The 25,368-nt window shown below is 36.0% G+C and overlaps 2 protein-coding genes across 22 annotated transcripts in view; both read right to left on the bottom strand.

The window, feature by feature from the left end:
- LOC125762890 (gamma-butyrobetaine dioxygenase-like) overlaps nt 1–15,880 on the bottom strand; it is a 61,950-nt gene extending 46,070 nt beyond the window's left edge. The window contains 2 exon segments of the mRNA XM_049425508.1: nt 14,770–14,899; nt 14,902–15,880. Coding sequence (XP_049281465.1) covers nt 14,770–14,899; nt 14,902–15,622 — 851 coding nt within the window. The 5' untranslated portion in view covers nt 15,623–15,880.
- A 112-nt stretch (nt 15,881–15,992) lies between these two features.
- The window catches only part of LOC125762887 (TGF-beta receptor type-1), a 76,305-nt gene continuing 66,929 nt past the window's right edge, over nt 15,993–25,368 (bottom strand). For all 21 annotated transcript variants that reach the window (XM_049425487.1, XM_049425489.1, XM_049425491.1 and 18 more), the window contains exons 7-9: nt 25,089–25,322; nt 24,485–25,008; nt 15,993–24,416 (exon numbers count right to left, since the gene is read on the bottom strand). In XM_049425487.1, coding sequence (XP_049281444.1) covers nt 24,255–24,416; nt 24,485–25,008; nt 25,089–25,322 — 920 coding nt within the window. In that variant the 3' untranslated portion in view covers nt 15,993–24,254. The remainder of the gene's footprint in view (nt 24,417–24,484; nt 25,009–25,088; nt 25,323–25,368) is intronic.

The raw sequence follows: 25,368 nt of genomic DNA, 5'->3' as shown, positions 1-25,368 counted from the left end.
TTGCCATTTTTTTGAGAAATTTTGCAAAAAAAATTAAATTGATTTATTTTAATGCAAATCGATTGCAATGTGTTTCTTTTCACTCAAGTAATACCTTAAATAAAAAAAAGAGTGAAAAATAATCAAAAAATCGAAAAATTCAAAAAAATAAAATTTTACTAAGGCTCATTTTTGCAACAAGTTTTGCCTATAACTCGGTCGGTATCTAACGGATTGCCAATCTTTAACCTGTGGTCGATAGATGGCACCAATGACTACATTTTCTTCTTGGACGGCCATGCTCTCAGATGTCTGTGCCAGAAGTTATTCGAGGAACCAAGTTCCATACCCTGTTTGAGAAAATGTAAAATTTTCCTCATTTTTGCACCAAGTTTTGCCTATAACTCGGTCGGGATCCAACGGATCGCCAATCTTTAAAATGTGGTCGATAGATGGCATCAATGGCTACATTTTCTTCTTGGACGGCCTTGCCCTCAGATGTCTGTGCAAGAAGATATTCAAGGAACCAAGTTCCTTACCCTGTTTGAGAAAATGTAAAATTTTCCTATAATTTAAACCAAATTTTGCCTATAACTCGGTCGGTATCCAACGGATCGCCAATCTTTAAAATGTGGTCCATAGATGGCATCAATGGCTACATTTTCTTCTTGGACGGCCTTGCCCTCAGATGTCTGTGCCAGAAGATATTCGAGGAACCAAAATCCATATCATTTTTTGAGCAATAACCAAAATTTAAAAAAATAGATATATTTAAATGCGAATTAGTTGCAATAAGTTTCTTTTCACTCAAATAATACTTTAAACACAAAAAAGAATAAAAAATCGGAAAAAAATTAAAAAAAAAATTTCAACTCAAAAATTTCATAAGGGGTACCCCTTGCCATTTTTTTGAGAAATTTTGCAAAAAAAATTAAATTGATTTATTTTAATGCCAATCGGTTGCAATGTGTTTCTTTTCACTCAAGTAATGTCTTAAATAAAAAAAGAGTGAAAAATAATCAAAAAATCGAAAAATTCAAAAAAATAAAATTTTACTAAGGCTCATTTTTGCAACAAGTTTTGCCTATAACTTGGTCGGTATCTAACGGATCGCCAATCTTTAACCTGTGGTCGATAGATGGCACCAATGACTACATTTTCTTCTTGGACGGCCATGCTCTCAGATGTCTGTGCCAGAAGTTATGCGAGGAACCAAGTTCCATACCCTGTTTGAGAAAATGTAAAATTTTCCTCATTTTTGCACCAAGTTTTGCCTATAACTCGGTCGGGATCCAACGGATCGCCAATCTTTAAAATGTGGTCGATAGATGGCATCAATAACTACATTTTCTTCTTGGACGGCCTTGCCCTCAGATGTCTGTGCAAGAAGATATTCAAGGAACCAAGTTCCTTACCCTGTTTGAGAAAATGTAAAATTTTCCTATATTTTAAACCAAATTTTGCCTATAACTCGGTCGGGATCCAACGGATCGCCAATCTTTAAAATGTGGTCGATAGATGGCATCAATGGCTACATTTTTTTCTTGGACGGCCTTGCCCTCAGATGTCTGTGCCAGAAGATATTCGAGGAACCAAAATCCATACCATTTTTTGAGCAATAACCAAAATTTAAAAAATAGATATATTTAAATGCGAATTAGTTGCAATAAGTTTCTTTTCACTCAAATAATACTTTAAACACAAAAAAGAATAAAAAATCGGAAAAAAATTAAAAAAAAAAATTCAACTCAAAAATTTCATAAGGGGTACCCCTTGCCATTTTTTTGAGAAATTTTGCAAAAAAAATTAAATTGATTTATTTTAATGCAAATCGATTGCAATGTGTTTCTTTTCACTCAAGTAATACCTTAAATAAAAAAAAGAGTGAAAAATAATCAAAAAATCGAAAAATTCAAAAAAATAAAATTTTACTAAGGCTCATTTTTGCAACAAGTTTTGCCTATAACTCGGTCGGTATCTAACGGATTGCCAATCTTTAACCTGTGGTCGATAGATGGCACCAATGACTACATTTTCTTCTTGGACGGCCATGCTCTCAGATGTCTGTGCCAGAAGTTATTCGAGGAACCAAGTTCCATACCCTGTTTGAGAAAATGTAAAATTTTCCTCATTTTTGCACCAAGTTTTGCCTATAACTCGGTCGGGATCCAACGGATCGCCAATCTTTAAAATGTGGTCGATAGATGGCATCAATGGCTACATTTTCTTCTTGGACGGCCTTGCCCTCAGATGTCTGTGCAAGAAGATATTCAAGGAACCAAGTTCCTTACCCTGTTTGAGAAAATGTAAAATTTTCCTCATTTTTGCACCAAGTTTTGCCTATAACTCGGTCGGGATCCAACGGATCGCCTATCTTTAAAATGTGGTCGATAGATGGCATCAATGGCTACATTTTCTTCTTGGACGGCCTTGCCCTCAGATGTCTGTGCCAGAAGATATTCGAGGAACCAAAATCCATACCATTTTTTGAGCAATAACCAAAATTTAAAAAAATAGATATATTTAAATGCGAATTAGTTGCAATAAGTTTCTTTTCACTCAAATAATACTTTAAACACAAAAAAGAATAAAAAATCGGAAAAAAATTAAAAAAAAAGTTTCAACTCAAAAATTTCATAAGGGGTACCCCTTGCCATTTTTTTGAGAAATTTTGCAAAAAAAATTAAATTGATTTATTTTAATGCCAATCGGTTGCAATGTGTTTCTTTTCACTCAAGTAATGTCTTAAATAAAAAAAAGAGTGAAAAATAATCAAAAAATCGAAAAATTCAAAAAAATAAAATTTTACTAAGGCTCATTTTTGCAACAAGTTTTGCCTATAACTTGGTCGGTATCTAACGGATCGCCAATCTTTAACCTGTGGTCGATAGATGGCACCAATGACTACATTTTCTTCTTGGACGGCCATGCTCTCAGATGTCTGTGCCAGAAGTTATGCGAGGAACCAAGTTCCATACCCTGTTTGAGAAAATGTAAAATTTTCCTCATTTTTGCACCAAGTTTTGCCTATAACTCGGTCGGGATCCAACGGATCGCCAATCTTTAAAATGTGGTCGATAGATGGCATCAATAACTACATTTTCTTCTTGGACGGCCTTGCCCTCAGATGTCTGTGCAAGAAGATATTCAAGGAACCAAGTTCCTTACCCTGTTTGAGAAAATGTAAAATTTTCCTATATTTTAAACCAAATTTTGCCTATAACTCGGTCGGGATCCAACGGATCGCCAATCTTTAAAATGTGGTCGATAGATGGCATCAATGGCTACATTTTTTTCTTGGACGGCCTTGCCCTCAGATGTCTGTGCCAGAAGATATTCGAGGAACCAAAATCCATACCATTTTTTGAGCAATAACCAAAATTTAAAAAATAGATATATTTAAATGCGAATTAGTTGCAATAAGTTTCTTTTCACTCAAATAATACTTTAAACACAAAAAAGAATAAAAAATCGGAAAAAAATTAAAAAAAAAATTTCAACTCAAAAATTTCATAAGGGGTACCCCTTGCCATTTTTTTGAGAAATTTTGCAAAAAAAATTAAATTGATTTATTTTAATGCAAATCGATTGCAATGTGTTTCTTTTCACTCAAGTAATACCTTAAATAAAAAAAAGAGTGAAAAATAATCAAAAAATCGAAAAATTCAAAAAAATAAAATTTTACTAAGGCTCATTTTTGCAACAAGTTTTGCCTATAACTCGGTCGGTATCTAACGGATTGCCAATCTTTAACCTGTGGTCGATAGATGGCACCAATGACTACATTTTCTTCTTGGACGGCCATGCTCTCAGATGTCTGTGCCAGAAGTTATTCGAGGAACCAAGTTCCATACCCTGTTTGAGAAAATGTAAAATTTTCCTCATTTTTGCACCAAGTTTTGCCTATAACTCGGTCGGGATCCAACGGATCGCCAATCTTTAAAATGTGGTCGATAGATGGCATCAATGGCTACATTTTCTTCTTGGACGGCCTTGCCCTCAGATGTCTGTGCAAGAAGATATTCAAGGAACCAAGTTCCTTACCCTGTTTGAGAAAATGTAAAATTTTCCTATAATTTAAACCAAATTTTGCCTATAACTCGGTCGGTATCCAACGGATCGCCAATCTTTAAAATGTGGTCCATAGATGGCATCAATGGCTACATTTTCTTCTTGGACGGCCTTGCCCTCAGATGTCTGTGCCAGAAGATATTCGAGGAACCAAAATCCATATCATTTTTTGAGCAATAACCAAAATTTAAAAAAATAGATATATTTAAATGCGAATTAGTTGCAATAAGTTTCTTTTCACTCAAATAATACTTTAAACACAAAAAAGAATAAAAAATCGGAAAAAAATTAAAAAAAAAATTTCAACTCAAAAATTTCATAAGGGGTACCCCTTGCCATTTTTTTGAGAAATTTTGCAAAAAAAATTAAATTGATTTATTTTAATGCCAATCGGTTGCAATGTGTTTCTTTTCACTCAAGTAATGTCTTAAATAAAAAAAGAGTGAAAAATAATCAAAAAATCGAAAAATTCAAAAAAATAAAATTTTACTAAGGCTCATTTTTGCAACAAGTTTTGCCTATAACTTGGTCGGTATCTAACGGATCGCCAATCTTTAACCTGTGGTCGATAGATGGCACCAATGACTACATTTTCTTCTTGGACGGCCATGCTCTCAGATGTCTGTGCCAGAAGTTATGCGAGGAACCAAGTTCCATACCCTGTTTGAGAAAATGTAAAATTTTCCTCATTTTTGCACCAAGTTTTGCCTATAACTCGGTCGGGATCCAACGGATCGCCAATCTTTAAAATGTGGTCGATAGATGGCATCAATAACTACATTTTCTTCTTGGACGGCCTTGCCCTCAGATGTCTGTGCAAGAAGATATTCAAGGAACCAAGTTCCTTACCCTGTTTGAGAAAATGTAAAATTTTCCTATATTTTAAACCAAATTTTGCCTATAACTCGGTCGGGATCCAACGGATCGCCAATCTTTAAAATGTGGTCGATAGATGGCATCAATGGCTACATTTTTTTCTTGGACGGCCTTGCCCTCAGATGTCTGTGCCAGAAGATATTCGAGGAACCAAAATCCATACCATTTTTTGAGCAATAACCAAAATTTAAAAAATAGATATATTTAAATGCGAATTAGTTGCAATAAGTTTCTTTTCACTCAAATAATACTTTAAACACAAAAAAGAATAAAAAATCGGAAAAAAATTAAAAAAAAAATTTCAACTCAAAAATTTCATAAGGGGTACCCCTTGCCATTTTTTTGAGAAATTTTGCAAAAAAAATTAAATTGATTTATTTTAATGCAAATCGATTGCAATGTGTTTCTTTTCACTCAAGTAATACCTTAAATAAAAAAAAGAGTGAAAAATAATCAAAAAATCGAAAAATTCAAAAAAATAAAATTTTACTAAGGCTCATTTTTGCAACAAGTTTTGCCTATAACTCGGTCGGTATCTAACGGATTGCCAATCTTTAACCTGTGGTCGATAGATGGCACCAATGACTACATTTTCTTCTTGGACGGCCATGCTCTCAGATGTCTGTGCCAGAAGTTATTCGAGGAACCAAGTTCCATACCCTGTTTGAGAAAATGTAAAATTTTCCTCATTTTTGCACCAAGTTTTGCCTATAACTCGGTCGGGATCCAACGGATCGCCAATCTTTAAAATGTGGTCGATAGATGGCATCAATGGCTACATTTTCTTCTTGGACGGCCTTGCCCTCAGATGTCTGTGCAAGAAGATATTCAAGGAACCAAGTTCCTTACCCTGTTTGAGAAAATGTAAAATTTTCCTATAATTTAAACCAAATTTTGCCTATAACTCGGTCGGTATCCAACGGATCGCCAATCTTTAAAATGTGGTCCATAGATGGCATCAATGGCTACATTTTCTTCTTGGACGGCCTTGCCCTCAGATGTCTGTGCCAGAAGATATTCGAGGAACCAAAATCCATATCATTTTTTGAGCAATAACCAAAATTTAAAAAAATAGATATATTTAAATGCGAATTAGTTGCAATAAGTTTCTTTTCACTCAAATAATACTTTAAACACAAAAAAGAATAAAAAATCGGAAAAAAATTAAAAAAAAATTTCAACTCAAAAATTTCATAAGGGGTACCCCTTGCCATTTTTTTGAGAAATTTTGCAAAAAAAATTAAATTGATTTATTTTAATGCCAATCGGTTGCAATGTGTTTCTTTTCACTCAAGTAATGTCTTAAATAAAAAAAAGAGTGAAAAATAATCAAAAAATCGAAAAATTCAAAAAAATAAAATTTTACTAAGGCTCATTTTTGCAACAAGTTTTGCCTATAACTTGGTCGGTATCTAACGGATCGCCAATCTTTAACCTGTGGTCGATAGATGGCACCAATGACTACATTTTCTTCTTGGACGGCCATGCTCTCAGATGTCTGTGCCAGAAGTTATGCGAGGAACCAAGTTCCATACCCTGTTTGAGAAAATGTAAAATTTTCCTCATTTTTGCACCAAGTTTTGCCTATAACTCGGTCGGGATCCAACGGATCGCCAATCTTTAAAATGTGGTCGATAGATGGCATCAATAACTACATTTTCTTCTTGGACGGCCTTGCCCTCAGATGTCTGTGCAAGAAGATATTCAAGGAACCAAGTTCCTTACCCTGTTTGAGAAAATGTAAAATTTTCCTATATTTTAAACCAAATTTTGCCTATAACTCGGTCGGGATCCAACGGATCGCCAATCTTTAAAATGTGGTCGATAGATGGCATCAATGGCTACATTTTTTTCTTGGACGGCCTTGCCCTCAGATGTCTGTGCCAGAAGATATTCGAGGAACCAAAATCCATACCATTTTTTGAGCAATAACCAAAATTTAAAAAATAGATATATTTAAATGCGAATTAGTTGCAATAAGTTTCTTTTCACTCAAATAATACTTTAAACACAAAAAAGAATAAAAAATCGGAAAAAAATTAAAAAAAAAATTTCAACTCAAAAATTTCATAAGGGGTACCCCTTGCCATTTTTTTGAGAAATTTTGCAAAAAAAATTAAATTGATTTATTTTAATGCAAATCGATTGCAATGTGTTTCTTTTCACTCAAGTAATACCTTAAATAAAAAAAAGAGTGAAAAATAATCAAAAAATCGAAAAATTCAAAAAAATAAAATTTTACTAAGGCTCATTTTTGCAACAAGTTTTGCCTATAACTCGGTCGGTATCTAACGGATTGCCAATCTTTAACCTGTGGTCGATAGATGGCACCAATGACTACATTTTCTTCTTGGACGGCCATGCTCTCAGATGTCTGTGCCAGAAGTTATTCGAGGAACCATGTTCCATACCCTGTTTGAGAAAATGTAAAATTTTCCTCATTTTTGCACCAAGTTTTGCCTATAACTCGGTCGGGATCCAACGGATCGCCTATCTTTAAAATGTGGTCGATAGATGGCATCAATGGCTACATTTTCTTCTTGGACGGCCTTGCCCTCAGATGTCTGTGCCAGAAGATATTCGAGGAACCAAAATCCATACCATTTTTTGAGCAATAACCAAAATTTAAAAAAATAGATATATTTAAATGCGAATTAGTTGCAATAAGTTTCTTTTCACTCAAATAATACTTTAAACACAAAAAAGAATAAAAAATCGGAAAAAAATTAAAAAAAAAGTTTCAACTCAAAAATTTCATAAGGGGTACCCCTTGCCATTTTTTTTGAGAAATTTTGCAAAAAAAAATTAAATTGATTTATTTTAATGCCAATCGGTTGCAATGTGTTTCTTTTCACTCAAGTAATGTCTTAAATAAAAAAAAGAGTGAAAAATAATCAAAAAATCGAAAAATTCAAAAAAATAAAATTTTACTAAGGCTCATTTTTGCAACAAGTTTTGCCTATAACTTGGTCGGTATCTAACGGATCGCCAATCTTTAACCTGTGGTCGATAGATGGCACCAATGACTATATTTTCTTCTTGGACGGCCATGCTCTCAGATGTCTGTGCCAGAAGTTATTCGAGGAACCAAGTTCCATACCCTGTTTGAGAAAATGTAAAATTTTCTTCATTTTTGCACCAAGTTTTGCCTATAACTCGGTCGGGATCCAACGGATCGCCAATCTTTAAAATGTGGTCGATAGATGGCATCAATGGCTACATTTTCTTCTTGGACGGCCTTGCTCTCAGATGTCTGTGCCAGAAGATATTCAAGGAACCAAGTTCCTTACCCTGTTTGAGAAAATGTAAAATTTTCCTATATTTTAAACCAAATTTTGCCTATAACTCGGTCGGGATCCAACGGATCGCCAATCTTTAAAATGTGGTCGATAGATGGCATCAATGGCTACATTTTCTTCTTGGACGGCCTTGCCCTCAGATGTCTGTGCCAGAAGATATTCGAGGAACCAAAATCCATACCATTTGTTGAGCAATAACCAAAATTTAAAAAAATAGATATATTTAAATGCGAATTAGTTGCAATAAGTTTCTTTTCACTCAAATAATACTTTAAACACAAAAAAGAATAAAAAATCGGAAAAAAATTAAAAAAAAAATTTCAACTCAAAAATTTCATAAGGGGTACCCCTTGCCATTTTTTTGAGAAATTTTGCAAAAAAAATTAAATTGATTTATTTTAATGCCAATCGATTGCAATGTGTTTCTTTTCACTCAAGTAATACCTTAAATAAAAAAAAGAGTGAAAAATAATCAAAAAATCGAAAAATTCAAAAAAATAAAATTTTACTAAGGCTCATTTTTGCAACAAGTTTTGCCTATAACTCGGTCGGTATCTAACGGATTGCCAATCTTTAACCTGTGGTCGATAGATGGCACCAATGACTACATTTTCTTCTTGGACGGCCATGCTCTCAGATGTCTGTGCCAGAAGTTATTCGAGGAACCAAGTTCCATACCCTGTTTGAGAAAATGTAAAATTTTCCTCATTTTTGCACCAAGTTTTGCCTATAACTCGGTCGGGATCCAACGAATCGCCAATCTTTAAAATGTGGTCGATAGATGGCATCAATAACTACATTTTCTTCTTGGACGGCCTTGCCCTCAGATGTCTGTGCCAGAAGATATTCGAGGAACCAAAATCCATACCATTTGTTGAGCAATAACCAAAATTTAAAAAAATAGATATATTTAAATGCGAATTAGTTGCAATAAGTTTCTTTTCACTCAAATAATACTTTAAACACAAAAAAGAATAAAAAATCGGAAAAAAATTAAAAAGAAAATTTCAACTCAAAAATTTCATAAGGGGTACCCCTTGCCATTTTTTTGAGAAATTTTGCAAAAAAAATTAAATTGATTTATTTTAATGCCAATCGATTGCAATGTGTTTCTTTTCACTCAAGTAATACCTTAAATAAAAAAAAGAGTGAAAAATAATCAAAAAATCGAAAAATTCAAAAAAATAAAATTTTACTAAGGCTCATTTTTGCAACAAGTTTTGCCTATAACTCGGTCGGTATCTAACGGATTGCCAATCTTTAACCTGTGGTCGATAGATGGCACCAATGACTACATTTTCTTCTTGGACGGCCATGCTCTCAGATGTCTGTGCCAGAAGTTATTCGAGGAACCAAGTTCCATACCCTGTTTGAGAAAATGTAAAATTTTCCTCATTTTTGTACCAAGTTTTGCCTATAACTCGGTCGGGATCCAACGGATCGCCAATCTTTAAAATGTGGTCGATAGATGGCATCAATAACTACATTTTCTTCTTGGACGGCCTTGCCCTCAGATGTCTGTGCAAGAAGATATTCAAGGAACCAAGTTCCTTACCCTGTTTGAGAAAATGTAAAATTTTCCTATATTTTAAACCAAATTTTGCCTATAACTCGGTCGGGATCCAACGGATCGCCAATCTTTAAAATGTGGTCGATAGATGGCATCAATAACTACATTTTCTTCTTGGACGGCCTTGCCCTCAGATGTCTGTGCCAGAAGATATTCGAGGAACCAAAATCCATACCATTTTTTGAGCAATAACCAAAATTTAAAAAATAGATATATTTAAATGCGAATTAGTTGCAATAAGTTTCTTTTCACTCAAATAATACTTTAAACACAAAAAAGAATAAAAAATCGGAAAAAAATTAAAAAAAAAATTTCAACTCAAAAATTTCATAAGGGGTACCCCTTGCCATTTTTTTGAGAAATTTTGCAAAAAAAATTAAATTGATTTATTTTAATGCCAATCGGTTGCAATGTGTTTCTTTTCACTCAAGTAATGTCTTAAATAAAAAAAAGAGTGAAAAATAATCAAAAAATCGAAAAATTCAAAAAAATAAAATTTTACTAAGGCTCATTTTTGCAACAAGTTTTGCCTATAACTTGGTCGGTATCTAACGGATCGCCAATCTTTAACCTGTGGTCGATAGATGGCACCAATGACTACATTTTCTTCTTGGACGGCCATGCTCTCAGATGTCTGTGCCAGAAGTTATGCGAGGAACCAAGTTCCATACCCTGTTTGAGAAAATGTAAAATTTTCCTCATTTTTGCACCAAGTTTTGCCTATAACTCGGTCGGGATCCAACGGATCGCCAATCTTTAAAATGTGGTCGATAGATGGCATCAATAACTACATTTTCTTCTTGGACGGCCTTGCCCTCAGATGTCTGTGCAAGAAGATATTCAAGGAACCAAGTTCCTTACCCTGTTTGAGAAAATGTAAAATTTTCCTATATTTTAAACCAAATTTTGCCTATAACTCGGTCGGGATCCAACGGATCGCCAATCTTTAAAATGTGGTCGATAGATGGCATCAATGGCTACATTTTTTTCTTGGACGGCCTTGCCCTCAGATGTCTGTGCCAGAAGATATTCGAGGAACCAAAATCCATACCATTTTTTGAGCAATAACCAAAATTTAAAAAATAGATATATTTAAATGCGAATTAGTTGCAATAAGTTTCTTTTCACTCAAATAATACTTTAAACACAAAAAAGAATAAAAAATCGGAAAAAAATTAAAAAAAAAATTTCAACTCAAAAATTTCATAAGGGGTACCCCTTGCCATTTTTTTGAGAAATTTTGCAAAAAAAATTAAATTGATTTATTTTAATGCAAATCGATTGCAATGTGTTTCTTTTCACTCAAGTAATACCTTAAATAAAAAAAAGAGTGAAAAATAATCAAAAAATCGAAAAATTCAAAAAAATAAAATTTTACTAAGGCTCATTTTTGCAACAAGTTTTGCCTATAACTCGGTCGGTATCTAACGGATTGCCAATCTTTAACCTGTGGTCGATAGATGGCACCAATGACTACATTTTCTTCTTGGACGGCCATGCTCTCAGATGTCTGTGCCAGAAGTTATTCGAGGAACCAAGTTCCATACCCTGTTTGAGAAAATGTAAAATTTTCCTCATTTTTGCACCAAGTTTTGCCTATAACTCGGTCGGGATCCAACGGATCGCCAATCTTTAAAATGTGGTCGATAGATGGCATCAATGGCTACATTTTCTTCTTGGACGGCCTTGCCCTCAGATGTCTGTGCAAGAAGATATTCAAGGAACCAAGTTCCTTACCCTATTTGAGAAAATGTAAAATTTTCCTATATTTTAAACCAAATTTTGCCTATAACTCGGTCGGTATCCAACGGATCGCCAATCTTTAAAATGTGGTCGATAGATGGCATCAATGGCTACATTTTCTTCTTGGACGGCCTTGCCCTCAGATGTCTGTGCCAGAAGATATTCGAGGAACCAAAATCCATATCATTTTTTGAGCAATAACCAAAATTTAAAAAAATAGATATATTTAAATGCGAATTAGTTGCAATAAGTTTCTTTTCACTCAAATAATACTTTAAACACAAAAAAGAATAAAAAATCGGAAAAAAATTAAAAAAAAAATTTCAACTCAAAAATTTCATAAGGGGTACCCCTTGCCATTTTTTTGAGAAATTTTGCAAAAAAAATTAAATTGATTTATTTTAATGCCAATCGGTTGCAATGTGTTTCTTTTCACTCAAGTAATGTCTTAAATAAAAAAAAGAGTGAAAAATAATCAAAAAATCGAAAAATTCAAAAAAATAAAATTTTACTAAGGCTCATTTTTGCAACAAGTTTTGCCTATAACTTGGTCGGTATCTAACGGATCGCCAATCTTTAACCTGTGGTCGATAGATGGCACCAATGACTACATTTTCTTCTTGGACGGCCATGCTCTCAGATGTCTGTGCCAGAAGTTATGCGAGGAACCAAGTTCCATACCCTGTTTGAGAAAATGTAAAATTTTCCTCATTTTTGCACCAAGTTTTGCCTATAACTCGGTCGGGATCCAACGGATCGCCAATCTTTAAAATGTGGTCGATAGATGGCATCAATAACTACATTTTCTTCTTGGACGGCCTTGCCCTCAGATGTCTGTGCAAGAAGATATTCAAGGAACCAAGTTCCTTACCCTGTTTGAGAAAATGTAAAATTTTCCTATATTTTAAACCAAATTTTGCCTATAACTCGGTCGGGATCCAACGGATCGCCAATCTTTAAAATGTGGTCGATAGATGGCATCAATGGCTACATTTTTTTCTTGGACGGCCTTGCCCTCAGATGTCTGTGCCAGAAGATATTCGAGGAACCAAAATCCATACCATTTTTTGAGCAATAACCAAAATTTAAAAAATAGATATATTTAAATGCGAATTAGTTGCAATAAGTTTCTTTTCACTCAAATAATACTTTAAACACAAAAAAGAATAAAAAATCGGAAAAAAATTAAAAAAAAAATTTCAACTCAAAAATTTCATAAGGGGTACCCCTTGCCATTTTTTTGAGAAATTTTGCAAAAAAAATTAAATTGATTTATTTTAATGCAAATCGATTGCAATGTGTTTCTTTTCACTCAAGTAATACCTTAAATAAAAAAAAGAGTGAAAAATAATCAAAAAATCGAAAAATTCAAAAAAATAAAATTTTACTAAGGCTCATTTTTGCAACAAGTTTTGCCTATAACTCGGTCGGTATCTAACGGATTGCCAATCTTTAACCTGTGGTCGATAGATGGCACCAATGACTACATTTTCTTCTTGGACGGCCATGCTCTCAGATGTCTGTGCCAGAAGTTATTCGAGGAACCAAGTTCCATACCCTGTTTGAGAAAATGTAAAATTTTCCTCATTTTTGCACCAAGTTTTGCCTATAACTCGGTCGGGATCCAACGGATCGCCAATCTTTAAAATGTGGTCGATAGATGGCATCAATGGCTACATTTTCTTCTTGGACGGCCTTGCCCTCAGATGTCTGTGCAAGAAGATATTCAAGGAACCAAGTTCCTTACCCTGTTTGAGAAAATGTAAAATTTTCCTCATTTTTGCACCAAGTTTTGCCTATAACTCGGTCGGGATCCAACGGATCGCCTATCTTTAAAATGTGGTCGATAGATGGCATCAATGGCTACATTTTCTTCTTGGACGGCCTTGCCCTCAGATGTCTGTGCCAGAAGATATTCGAGGAACCAAAATCCATACCATTTTTTGAGCAATAACCAAAATTTAAAAAAATAGATATATTTAAATGCGAATTAGTTGCAATAAGTTTCTTTTCACTCAAATAATACTTTAAACACAAAAAAGAATAAAAAATCGGAAAAAAATTAAAAAAAAATTTCAACTCAAAAATTTCATAAGGGGTACCCCTTGCCATTTTTTTGAGAAATTTTGCAAAAAAAAATTAAATTGATTTATTTTAATCCCAATCGATTGCAATGTGTTTCTTTTCACTCAAGTAATACCTTAAATAAAAAAAAGAGTGAAAAATAATCAAAAAATCGAAAAATTCAAAAAAATAAAATTTTACTAAGGCTCATTTTTGCAACAAGTTTTGCCTATAACTCGGTCGGTATCTAACGGATTGCCAATCTTTAACCTGTGGTCGATAGATGGCACCAATGACTACATTTTCTTCTTGGACGGCCATGCTCTCAGATGTCTGTGCCAGAAGTTATTCGAGGAACCAAGTTCCATACCCTGTTTGAGAAAATGTAAAATTTTCCTCATTTTTGCACCAAGTTTTGCCTATAACTCGGTCGGGATCCAACGGATCGCCAATCTTTAAAATGTGGTCGATAGATGGCATCAATGGCTACATTTTCTTCTTGGACGGCCTTGCCCTCAGATGTCTGTGCAAGAAGATATTCAAGGAACCAAGTTCCTTACCCTGTTTGAGAAAATGTAAAATTTTCCTATATTTTAAACCAAATTTTGCCTATAACTCGGTCGGTATCCAACGGATCGCCAATCTTTAAAATGTGGTCGATAGATGGCATCAATGGCTACATTTTCTTCTTGGACGGCCTTGCCCTCAGATGTCTGTGCCAGAAGATATTCGAGGAACCAAAATCCATACCATTTTTTGAGCAATAACCAAAATTTAAAAAAATAGATATATTTAAATGCGAATTAGTTGCAATAAGTTTCTTTTCACTCAAATAATGCTTTAAACACAAAAAAGAATAAAAAATCGGAAAAAAATTAAAAAAAAAATTTCAACTCAAAAATTTCATAAGGCTTACCCCTTACGTTTTTTTGAGAAATTTTGCAAAAAAAATTAAATTGATTTATTTTAATGCCAATCGGTTGCAATGTGTTTCTTTTCACTCAAATATTGTTTTAAATAAAAAAAAGAATAAAAAAATTAAGAAAATTTTAAAAATTCTAAAAATTGGAAAATTTCTTAAGGCCTTAGCTTTTTTTTTGAGTAATTTTGCAAAAAAAAATTTACTTCGTATGATGCATTGAGCATTTTAACGTTAAATTAACTTACCCGTAATGTGTTTTGCGGATAAAACCAATCCGATCCGCCAACCGGCGACACTCGTTCTCCGTCAATGGAGCATCCTTGATCATGACCACACCGTACGCAATCAACGCTTCAATCCACTGTTGCAGTATCGCAGGATCTTTTCGAATGAAAACTCTCGCAACACCTTGCCAAACCCACTCACACCCCAAATAATCGGCTCGGGACGGTACCATTCCTGGAGATATCGCTTAGTGTCCTCCGCCTTGAAGCTTCTGCTTAAAAGCCACTGTAGATCGTAAACTGATCGGTGTGTTTCACTACCTTTCGCACCGTCGTCTTTAGCCCATATCACTTCCAATGCTTTTCCACCATCCAGTACGCTCACCTGCGTCACTTTCACTCGGTCCACATCGAACAGTTCCCAGTCTAACACGCGGCTGGAAGATCCCCCGTGAAAGCATTGCACACACTGACAATTATCGCGCAACCAGACCGCAGGGAACTCGTACCGTTCCTTCCCAACGCACAGCACCACACGCGAACTGGTCCCATCGAAGGTAGCCTCGCTTATCTTCTCATGTGACGTCGATGGATTGTTGTGTGGTGATGACGATGATGGTTCTTCGACAAAGTGAACGGACTTTAACCTCGGACTACGGTGCTGATTTTCGGAGGTCTCGCGATCGACGGACAGAGGTGATAACGATGCTTTTCGAATCGTACCCGAACTGCCGAATGTGTTGCCTGTGGTGTGATTGCGTTTGAGATTGCTAAAATTAAAACCAGTACTAAGCGGTACGGTGGGTTGATTTGCGAAGAGTGTTGACGCTCCAATTACTCTGGTTAGCTTCGTTACGCAGCGGAGAACTGACATCGCGTTCGACAAATATTATGTGATTGTTTAAATACGCACAAAGCACTATTTTTTTATAATCCTCGAACTGTACTTAAGACACTTAACAATGATTTAATACTTTCAAAAAACGACAGCGTCTTCAGAGAGTGTTGAATCCGTAAACACACGTGTTTCACAAACTCTGTACCGACAACAAATGAATGTAGAGCACCGCACATCAGCTCAGGCAAACGATGCCAAGGCACCGGCATTCAACTCAAATCATCTACATGCTCCCGACGCTGTAATCTCTAAATCCACCCAGCGCTCAACGCTTGCTCATGTAATTAGCCGCACACGATAAAGTATTGTTTTCGAATGCATGAATTGACTGATTATACAATCCTGGTTTTGGATGTTCCACATTTTTTTAATCATTTTTTGTTACAAAAAGACAATAATCGATCACGGTTTTCATTCTTGTGTGTGTGTCTGTTGTGTAAGTGTATTCCTCATCATTATGATTCATTATCCTTCACTTGGGATTACTCTTTGCATGCTTCGGTATGTGTGTAAGAATATTTTCCTTCACACTACTGCTTTGTTGCCTGTTCCTTTTTTGTTGTTGTTGGTACTATTTTTACTTGTGTTGTTTGTTTACTTTCATTTGTGTGTTGTGTGTGTTTGTGTGTTACTGTTTATTTTAATGTTTTTGTTTCCTATCCCATTTTGTTTTTCGTTCTTTAACTTATGTATTTATCTGGTTCTCTTACGCTATAGTCTATGATAATATTTATCTTTCTTTCTTTCTCACCGCTCATTCCCGCGCCCGTATTTCTAATGTGCTGTTTTACACCTCTTACTTAGTTTCTTTACATGTTTGTTTGCTCTATTGTAAGCATTTTTATCTTCTGTCTGTGTGTTTTTGCTTTTGGTGAAGGGAGAGGATAAAAGAAACTAAACAATAGAGTTAATTAATTCATCCAGTACACAAGCATGACGGCATCATGCAAGCCATCTTGACGTTGGTTTGACCATTTTAACTTTTGTTTCGCTCTTCGTGTAGTAGTGTTTGTTTACTTCTCGGTACAGTTTTTTATTCTTCTTCACCTTTCATATTCCCGTATTACTCCGTCAAACATACGTTTTATATGTTTATGTTTGTTTGTTTGTTTTTTTTTGTATGTTTTTTTTGCAGTTTCTCACTTACACTAATAAGAGAAAAGTTCGTTTTGCATGCGTTCTTGGCGTATCAGCCCAGTGTGTAAATTTGCATTTTATCAAGAATTACTCGACTCCTTTGTTATCGCTTTCTCTCTTTGTCTCTTACTTTCCCCTCTCTCTCTCTCTCTCTCTTCATTTGTCTCTGTATCTTTCATACCTAAATATAGGATTATAATATAATAAGAATAATCATGACAATAATATATAGTAGTATTGTTTGGGGTTCACAGTAGTGTAGGTGTGTTGAGTGTAATGCGTAATGCAATCATTATACCGTGTACGAGTTAATAATAACTTTCATAATTATAATATTTAAATCGTAATGATAGCTAATCATAATAAGCAGTACCGGAACAGTGTTTCTACCCCACATAAAAACGGAAAACGAAGAGGCAGAATAACATTCCTCTTCAAGCGCTTGTTGGCAAACACACGGTTAATGCCTGCTCGCTAAACAGCTTTATCGTAATCAGTGTGCTTTATCCAATTATAAATCAGTGGGATTGTACACTAGTGGTTCCATTTTCAAACCCTTAAAGTCGCCCTACTGCATGGGCGGTTTCGTGCCATAATATTTACCCCAAAAAAACACAAACATTCGCAAAGCAAACTATGATTCTCTTTTCACACAACACACATTACACACTCAAAATTCTTTAAGAATTCTTCATGTTAACGATTTTGATCAACCGTTTCACCTAAATGCTAATTTTGCTTTCAGCTATTTTCTTCTTTCGGTTTTGTTTTTTTTTTGCAGACTTTTGACATCTTTTTACCCAAAGCTTCGCTTCCTATTCACTCTCTTCCTGTTTCTCCTGTGTTTATACCTTTTTAGTCAATCTTTCAGTTGGAGTTTTTTGTTCTCCTTGTTTTTAGCTGATTTCATCACTTCGTTTACAGTGTTTGTGTTTAAGATTATAAGCACAGTATGTGTATGTGTTTCTTCGTACTTTGTACGTGCTTCGCTGTTAGACAAACATTTCCATTATTCATAGCCAAATCCATCAATTTTGATTTCTTTTTTTTCGCATTTCATTTGTTCTCCAAACCGTGCCGTAAGCTTATCAAATGCGATGCGCTTACGATGAGAAATAAACTGATTCATTTTCTTTAGGCAAAAAAAAGTCATATTAACTTATTCCTCAATGAATGATATGAATATACTTATAGATGTGAATGAAGGTAATTTGTATTCGTATGTTTATGTATGTTGCTCATAAGCACCAAAAGCTTAAGAAATAGTGAATGAAAATATTATTGTTGCAGCCATCTCTTCTCTTCTTGACACCACCCCGTACAAACCCAAGAACGTACATTAATTATCAAATAAATGAGGTAGAAAATTATAATCGACGTTCATATACCCTACAGTCTACAGTTAGCCCTAAAAAAACGTCTCTCCCTCTAAGTGTGTATGCTGTTTTGTTCCTTGCGTAAAACAAACCAAGGATGACAACACAACTATTTATCAATTCTGCAATAGTATCGTTAAATTAATTATGATTACGCAACATCGCAACCGTGCTAAGCGATAGATTAGGGGATTCAAAACTAATGTTACTTTCTTATAGTGACATTCTTACAAGAAGTAGATACAGCAGTGCTTAAACTGCGCTACCACACTAAACACTAGCGATAAACTACCCAAAGTGGTGAACCAAAATCGGGGAACAATTATCCATCGTTCGTCATCTTTCCTTCTACTCGTTTTCCTCACTTCTAGATTCTTCGGTTTCTCTAAACTGAACTTTGCGAATGAACATTACATTATTTGCGGGGTTTTTTTGTTTTCCGTGCTGCGACAATTACACGCACACTGATGGCACACGTGGGCGAGATATGACGCACGGTATATTTGGGGGCGAATAACCAAAAACCTATTAAATGATCCTGCGTATTGTATAAGAGATATTTTACTATTGACTATTGATTTTACTATTGAATGTCAAAAATATAAAACAAAAAAGAAAGCAAAACTTAATCTCACTGGGGGGCAGAGGGTTCTTTTTTCACAAATGACCATTATAATTTGAGCAAACTGGATACACTTTCTGTTCCTTCCATAACCACGTCTTTCCTCGTACGTCTAGATTAATCTTCGTGTTACAAACGCACCAATGATAATCATTAAACACTTACAAGCTTTCCCCTTCTTCTTACGATATCAACAGCATTTTCTTCTTAGCAAATTCTATTTAAGCAAAAAGGTAGTTTAACCTCATTCACATGTATGTTTGCATATTCGCACAGCTTCCCCAACCCCCACACGTTAAATAGTTTCGAGCGTATTGATTTCTTCCTTTTTTTCTTACCATTCAAAATTTCTCTTATTCTCTTAACAACTTTTGTAGCTTTCTGTTTTGTATGCATGTGTGTGTGTGTGAGTTTGCATTTACTTGTTTCCTATAATTTCCTTTCATTTTGCATTCCTTCCTCTTTTCCTCTTCCGTTTCACTTTCTCCTTTTGTTTTGTAGGTTTTTGTTGCATTATCTTTACTTCCTCTTTTGTTTGTATCTTGCTTGTTTTGTGTTTAAGTTAGATTTGTTTGTAGACTTTTTTGTTGTTGTTGTGGTTCATATTTAAACACGGGGTGGTTTAGATGCTCTGGGGAGAAAGGGATACGGAGGGAAGGGACAAGAAGGAAAAACTGTATTTGCATGAATTATGTTTCCCTCTGTCTTGCTTTTGTTCTTTTTGCGTTTCGTCGCGTACCAAATCAATTCCTACTAACTTTTTTTTGTATTTATCCTTCTTTCTCGCTCGTTTCTTCCTTCTCAAATATGAAAATTCATTTCTTTTATTACGTTTTCTCTCCAACCGTGTTTTCCGTTTGTTTCATTTGCTTCAATCATCTTTTATATCCCCATTTTATTACACACACACTCGTTTAGAACAGTTAATGAACATCAGGTCTATTTGTGTTGCGCAGCACTTTCCTCCCTTTCGCTCTCTCTCTCTTTGTTATCTTTCACAAATTACACAATACTCTCAGATTGTAAAGAAAATTAGAATCTACTAAGCATCGTTACAGAATTCAACTCAAAAAGGTACTCACAGTAAGATTCTTGTAAATGTTACAAGAAAATCACTCTTTCTTCTGTTTGTGAAGATGGATTTTACTGCCTGTTAACAATATTAACTGCATTCCCTAAAGGAAAGGGGACAAAAACACACATGTAAAATACACTAAGAAGGTTAAGTGTACAGTGTAAACGGATACTTATAGCTGTAAATGGGGCTGAAGAGGATTATCTCTCTTTCGCTATTGATTGACCATAGTTAATTAACGGATAAAACGGAAAAATATCTTACAATACTACAAAATGTGTGTGTGAAAGAGGAAAAAAATTAACTTAACTATAAAAATTGATTGATCACACTTTCATTTGGAACGAAAATTGCTTGCTACAAAACAAAATAAACATTCAAACTATTGTTTCGGTTGTGTGTGTCTGTGTGTGTTTGGCTATTGGCGGTTGTGCTTATTGGTATGTGGTAGGTGTTTGTATATTGTAGAATATGGTAATGCTGTGGTGGAAGTGTTCTGGTTGCTCTATTGGTATGGGATGGTGTGCTTCACACCTAATACTATTGCTTGGTTAGTTTGTTTGTTGGTTCTGTATTTGTGTTGGTTATGTGCTTGAGTGTGAGGTGTGAATGTGTTCATTGTTCGTAACATATTCAGCCCATTGTCCACTTGTGTTGCGCACGTGCTCGTACAGTGGATTGTCCTTCAGCGGAAAGCCTGGCCAGCGATCTTCACATATATTATCGCTTTCTTTGTATTTTGTGTTTTTCTTTTCATCTCCTCTGTTCATTCATCTAGTTGTTCAACAGTTGAATATTGCTATCACATACCAACATTTATTTGAACTACAGCTTTGTACCGATCGGTGTAAGGCTTCAATCAATGCGTAATACACAAATCGATAATTTAACTCCTGAACAAACAAAAAACGAACGAAACAAAGAGTCTTAAACAATATTCATAGTGAAAGAGACACTGTAAAACAAATGGTACTCTCCGAAGTGACTTATCAGGGAGTTTTGTATTAGGGGTATACCACCTGAAAGGTTATGCAACGAAAACTTAAGTTGAGTAAAGTATAAAGCCTTTATAATGTACGCCCCTGTTTCGTACATCTGGAGGTAGCTTTAAACGTGCATCTTTCCGACCAGTTTTCCCTTCGGACAAAACATGTACGATCGTTCGGCATGCTCAATATAGATAAGCACTTCAAGTAAGGACAATGAAGCTATCGCGAACATATTTGGTGTATGTGTGTGTGTGTGTCTGAGAGGGTTAGAAAGCGTAACGCATCCAATTACCCTTTTTTCTACAACCGAATTACGTTCGTGTGGTGTACGGGGTAGAAAATTGTAACAAAAATTATAACGTAAAATTAAATGTTTATGGAATCATACGAGTGTAGGTGTGTACCGGCTAGCTTATGAAGTAAAAAGGATCGATTCCTGTCCTTCGCGCTTATCTTTTTCTATACGTCCAATATTAACAGTAGTATCCATCCTCAACTCCATCCATATACTTAACTGCTGTTTCAAAAGCTGTATTCTATTTCTGGCGATATTCAACGATTAAATGCTGTACCCCCGGGGGGATCGCACACATTCCTACCGATAGAGTAGCGTATCCTTTTCTACCTTCCTTTTCAACCAATCTGGAAAATCTAACGCCTTTTTGGTTAGCACACCACATTATCTTGCGCACACGCGTTTGTGTCTTGTACTGTTCTTATTTTTAGTACTCCTTCGGAACATTTTAGTTAACGATAGCGTTTGTATATGAGACTGCCTTCCGGAGATAAACATGCAAATCAAAACACACTCAAACAACTCCTGTGTGGCGTGGCAGGAATTGCGTCGGATTGCGGATCGGGAGGGTTCATGTTGTTGATCTGGAAGAATGTTTGGCAAACGGTTTGATTGTTCACGGTTCTAGCGTCCTTTCGCCAATAATGCTCTCGCTGTTTCCTACACCGCTGGTGCGGACCTTTGCTGTCTTTGCAAAATGTTTTATCTTCGTTATCGTTTCTCTCTATCCTTCGTCATATCCTTTATATCGCTGGATGGCGGAAAAGTGTTGAGCCTGATGCTTCCAAAACATCATGATTTGGGAGGAGGGGGCGAGAACGCGTATATACTTATCTATTACGTTTGAACTGAATTACCTGAACGGAATAGGGAAGAATGCACTGCAACGTTGCAGGGTGTGTTTTGCACCTCACTACTTCACAACACACATATCTGTCTTTTACAGGGTTCTCCTTCAGTAGCATTCCTCGTTAATCTCATACGTGTTTTGTGTGCTTCTCTGTTTTGGTTAGTTAATGTTTGCGTGGCTATGCAAAACGGCAGTATTATGTTGCATTTTATGAACTTCTGTTTATGTTTAACACCACCACACACAGGGCATACTGTGTGTGGCAATGAACCTGAACCTATCGGACACATCTGAGCACATTTCATTTTGTTTCCCGTGTCGGTCGGACACCTTATGGTACGTGGTACGTTTTTAGTAGTTTAGATCTCTTCTTCGTTTGCTCACTGGTATGGTTTTCCTTTTTTTTTAATAATTTGTTCCATTTTTTACATCATCATCATCATCTAAAGTACTCTAGAGTGTTTCTATATTGCATTATTAGATTTTCTTTTAACTTGTCTCCTTTTCCTTCTTTTGTATTGTGCACTTTTGTGTTTATTCTTATTTTTTCTTCTTCTTTTCGAGTGTGTATTTATGTATGTTCTGTGGAAGCAATCGATACAGGTAATGTTCCGGTTTTGTTTAGATTTGTAGACTTTTGTAAGAGTTTTGTAACTTTCCTTATTCTCTGCCTTTGCAAGGGGTTTCCCGCGTTGCACATAAACACACACCCTTCGATAGCTTCGCTCTCTGACACAATCTGCCATCTAAACGCTAGCTAGATCTAAACGTTCTTTACAAACAGGTATCTTTATCAAGGGAAACGATCCACGTCATCTCACTTTAATGCCAGTACTTATACTGCTGCGTGCCTTCCGAAATGTACATACAAAACACAAAACCCTTCTTTTTTGGACTGATTACAAAAGCCAACGTACGGACAAATCACAAAACAAAAGCATCCTCGCTACAGAACATTAGATGATACACTCTCCATGAGCAGGATTTGCTCACTGAAACTCGGTGGATTCACATACCCGATTTGTACGCGATATTAGTATGCACAAACAAAACGCATCTGAATATTGTAAGTAGTTGTAAATTCAAATGTTCTAACGCATGCTATAAACCTACCAATGCTACTTCATATTTTTGGTGAATTCTACCTTTTCGCTCCTAACACGTGAGATGCTTTCTCCCTTGGCTTTCCAACAGGGGCGTCGAATTGTCACCGAACTTTTTCTCATCTTTCGATTAATGCAATTATTTGTTTTAAATAAAACTGGAGGTATTGAGTTTAGTGTTTTTTCTTCGTTTTGTTCAATATTCCTTGTAGCCGTTGCTGCATTTAATTGGCCGTTATCGATTCGTGTGTTTTCTGTGTGTATGTATGGGTCTTTGATTCGTTAACTTGTTATCCTGTTCTGTGTTCGTTTACTTCGTTTTGTGGTGCATAAACCTTAAATTTAGTTGCCTGTGTTGTCCTGCACTACGCTATGAAGGTTGACGGTTTTTGTTAAAAAAAAGTGTGGATATGTTTCTAGTCTTTGTTCATTATATTAAATCGTTATGCATTTTTGTTTAATACAAGCAACGCTGTATAATCATACAAATAGGATGCAAAAAAGAAGGATTTAGTTTCCTTCACAACTTACTATACACGGAAAATTAATAGTTTTCTTTTACACAACACAAAGTTTGATGACAATACACAAGAAAGAAAAGTATTTCCACAATAATGCACGCGGTTTACATTCACTTACAGCTTTCGCATTCTTCGCCACTAGTTGCATGTGTGTGTGTGTTTTTATGCATGTATATATAGATTGGCAATATGCCTCTGTTTCGTTTTGTAATTCTTTCAATCACACTCGTTCACCCTGTACCGAACATTCGTTAATCGTTTTCATGCGGATTTATGCACAAACATACCTATCCCACTCATATCAGCATTACTTTGTTTGCCTTATGCACTATATGAAACATATACCACTACTACTCACATTACTTACTCAACTAAACGGGCTTACGATTTAAAATGGGTTTTTTTATAGTTACTTAGCTGTGTTTGTTTTCACTCTGTCACTAGTTGGTTTTGTTTTTCCACCCACGTTTTTGCGAAACTTCTAATCATTCGTTTCGCTATTCATTTCACATTTGCTGCTGTATTTATGTTAAATAGTACGTTTTAAAAACTTGTGTTTTCTTCTGCCGTTGGCCGACGACGGTTTGTACGCGACGTTCGCGGCATCCTGCACACGTGTACGGTAGAATAGGGTAAACGTTTAGCGTAGATTCGCCAACGTTTTCTTGATCCTGAGGGCTGATAGACGGGCGGCCGGATGCTGATACCAGCATTCCTTCATCACCTTCGAGATTGCGTGCAGCGTTTCGCAGGCAATCCATCGGCTGGGTATGCTAGGACGTTGCTGATCGACACAGACTACCTGTAATCGAGAAGGGAATTATTGTATAAAAAAAATAAGTAATAAACGCATATAATATGAAAACGCACCTTTCGCATCTCTTCGATGGTGGGATCTGGTTGCACCACATCGTAGAAAGGCAGCTGATACTCGTCGTAGATACCGTCGACGTTACACCGTCGGGCGATCTCCCACAGCACAAGCCCCAGGGCGTACACGTCCGCTCGCTTGAACGAATCGAACTGATACACATTGATCGTTTCGTCCAGCACTTCCGGTGCCATGTAGCGCTTGGTACCGACGCGATGCGTCGACGGTATGTCAACCGTGTCCGTGGCCACAATGTGACGGACCGCCAGTCCAAGGTCGCCGATGCAGCAGGTAAAGTTCGATTTGACCAGAATGTTCTTCGACTTTAGATCACGATGAGCGATCGCTGGTTTACCGCGCGTGCCGACAATATCCATATGCAGATGGGCCAGTCCGGTCGCTATCGAGTACGCCATCTCCAGCATGGTGTCCGGATCGACGCAGCGTGCGGTGAGAAAATCGAACAGTGAACCGTTCTCGTGATAATCCGTAACCAGCCAGAGCTGTGTCCATGTGCCATTATCTGAAAAAAAATGATGCAAACAGAAATATTATTCCCGTCAGTCCTTTTTTTATCAACTAGCACTCGTTCCACGATCGTACCTTTGTTGTCAGCCGCGATAAAGCCAAGAATATTCTCATGGCGTAACATAATCGTCTGATAGATTTCCGCTTCCCGGAACCAGGAACATTCCTCACGGCTGGAGAATATCTTCACAGCTACATTCTCGCCCCGCCATCTACCGCGCCACACTTCCCCGAAGCGTCCCTTGCCGATCACCTCAACCAGCTGTATCTGGCGAGCGATTGAACGCTGAACTAGCAATGGAAGTCCCGCTACAATAAAGAAAAGAAAGAGAACATCGTTAAGCAAACCTTTTTT

Source organism: Anopheles funestus, chromosome 2RL, assembly GCF_943734845.2.
Source record: "Anopheles funestus chromosome 2RL, idAnoFuneDA-416_04, whole genome shotgun sequence".
NCBI classification, from domain to species: Eukaryota; Metazoa; Arthropoda; class Insecta; order Diptera; family Culicidae; genus Anopheles; species Anopheles funestus.
This window is presented reverse-complemented; position numbering and strand designations above follow the sequence as displayed.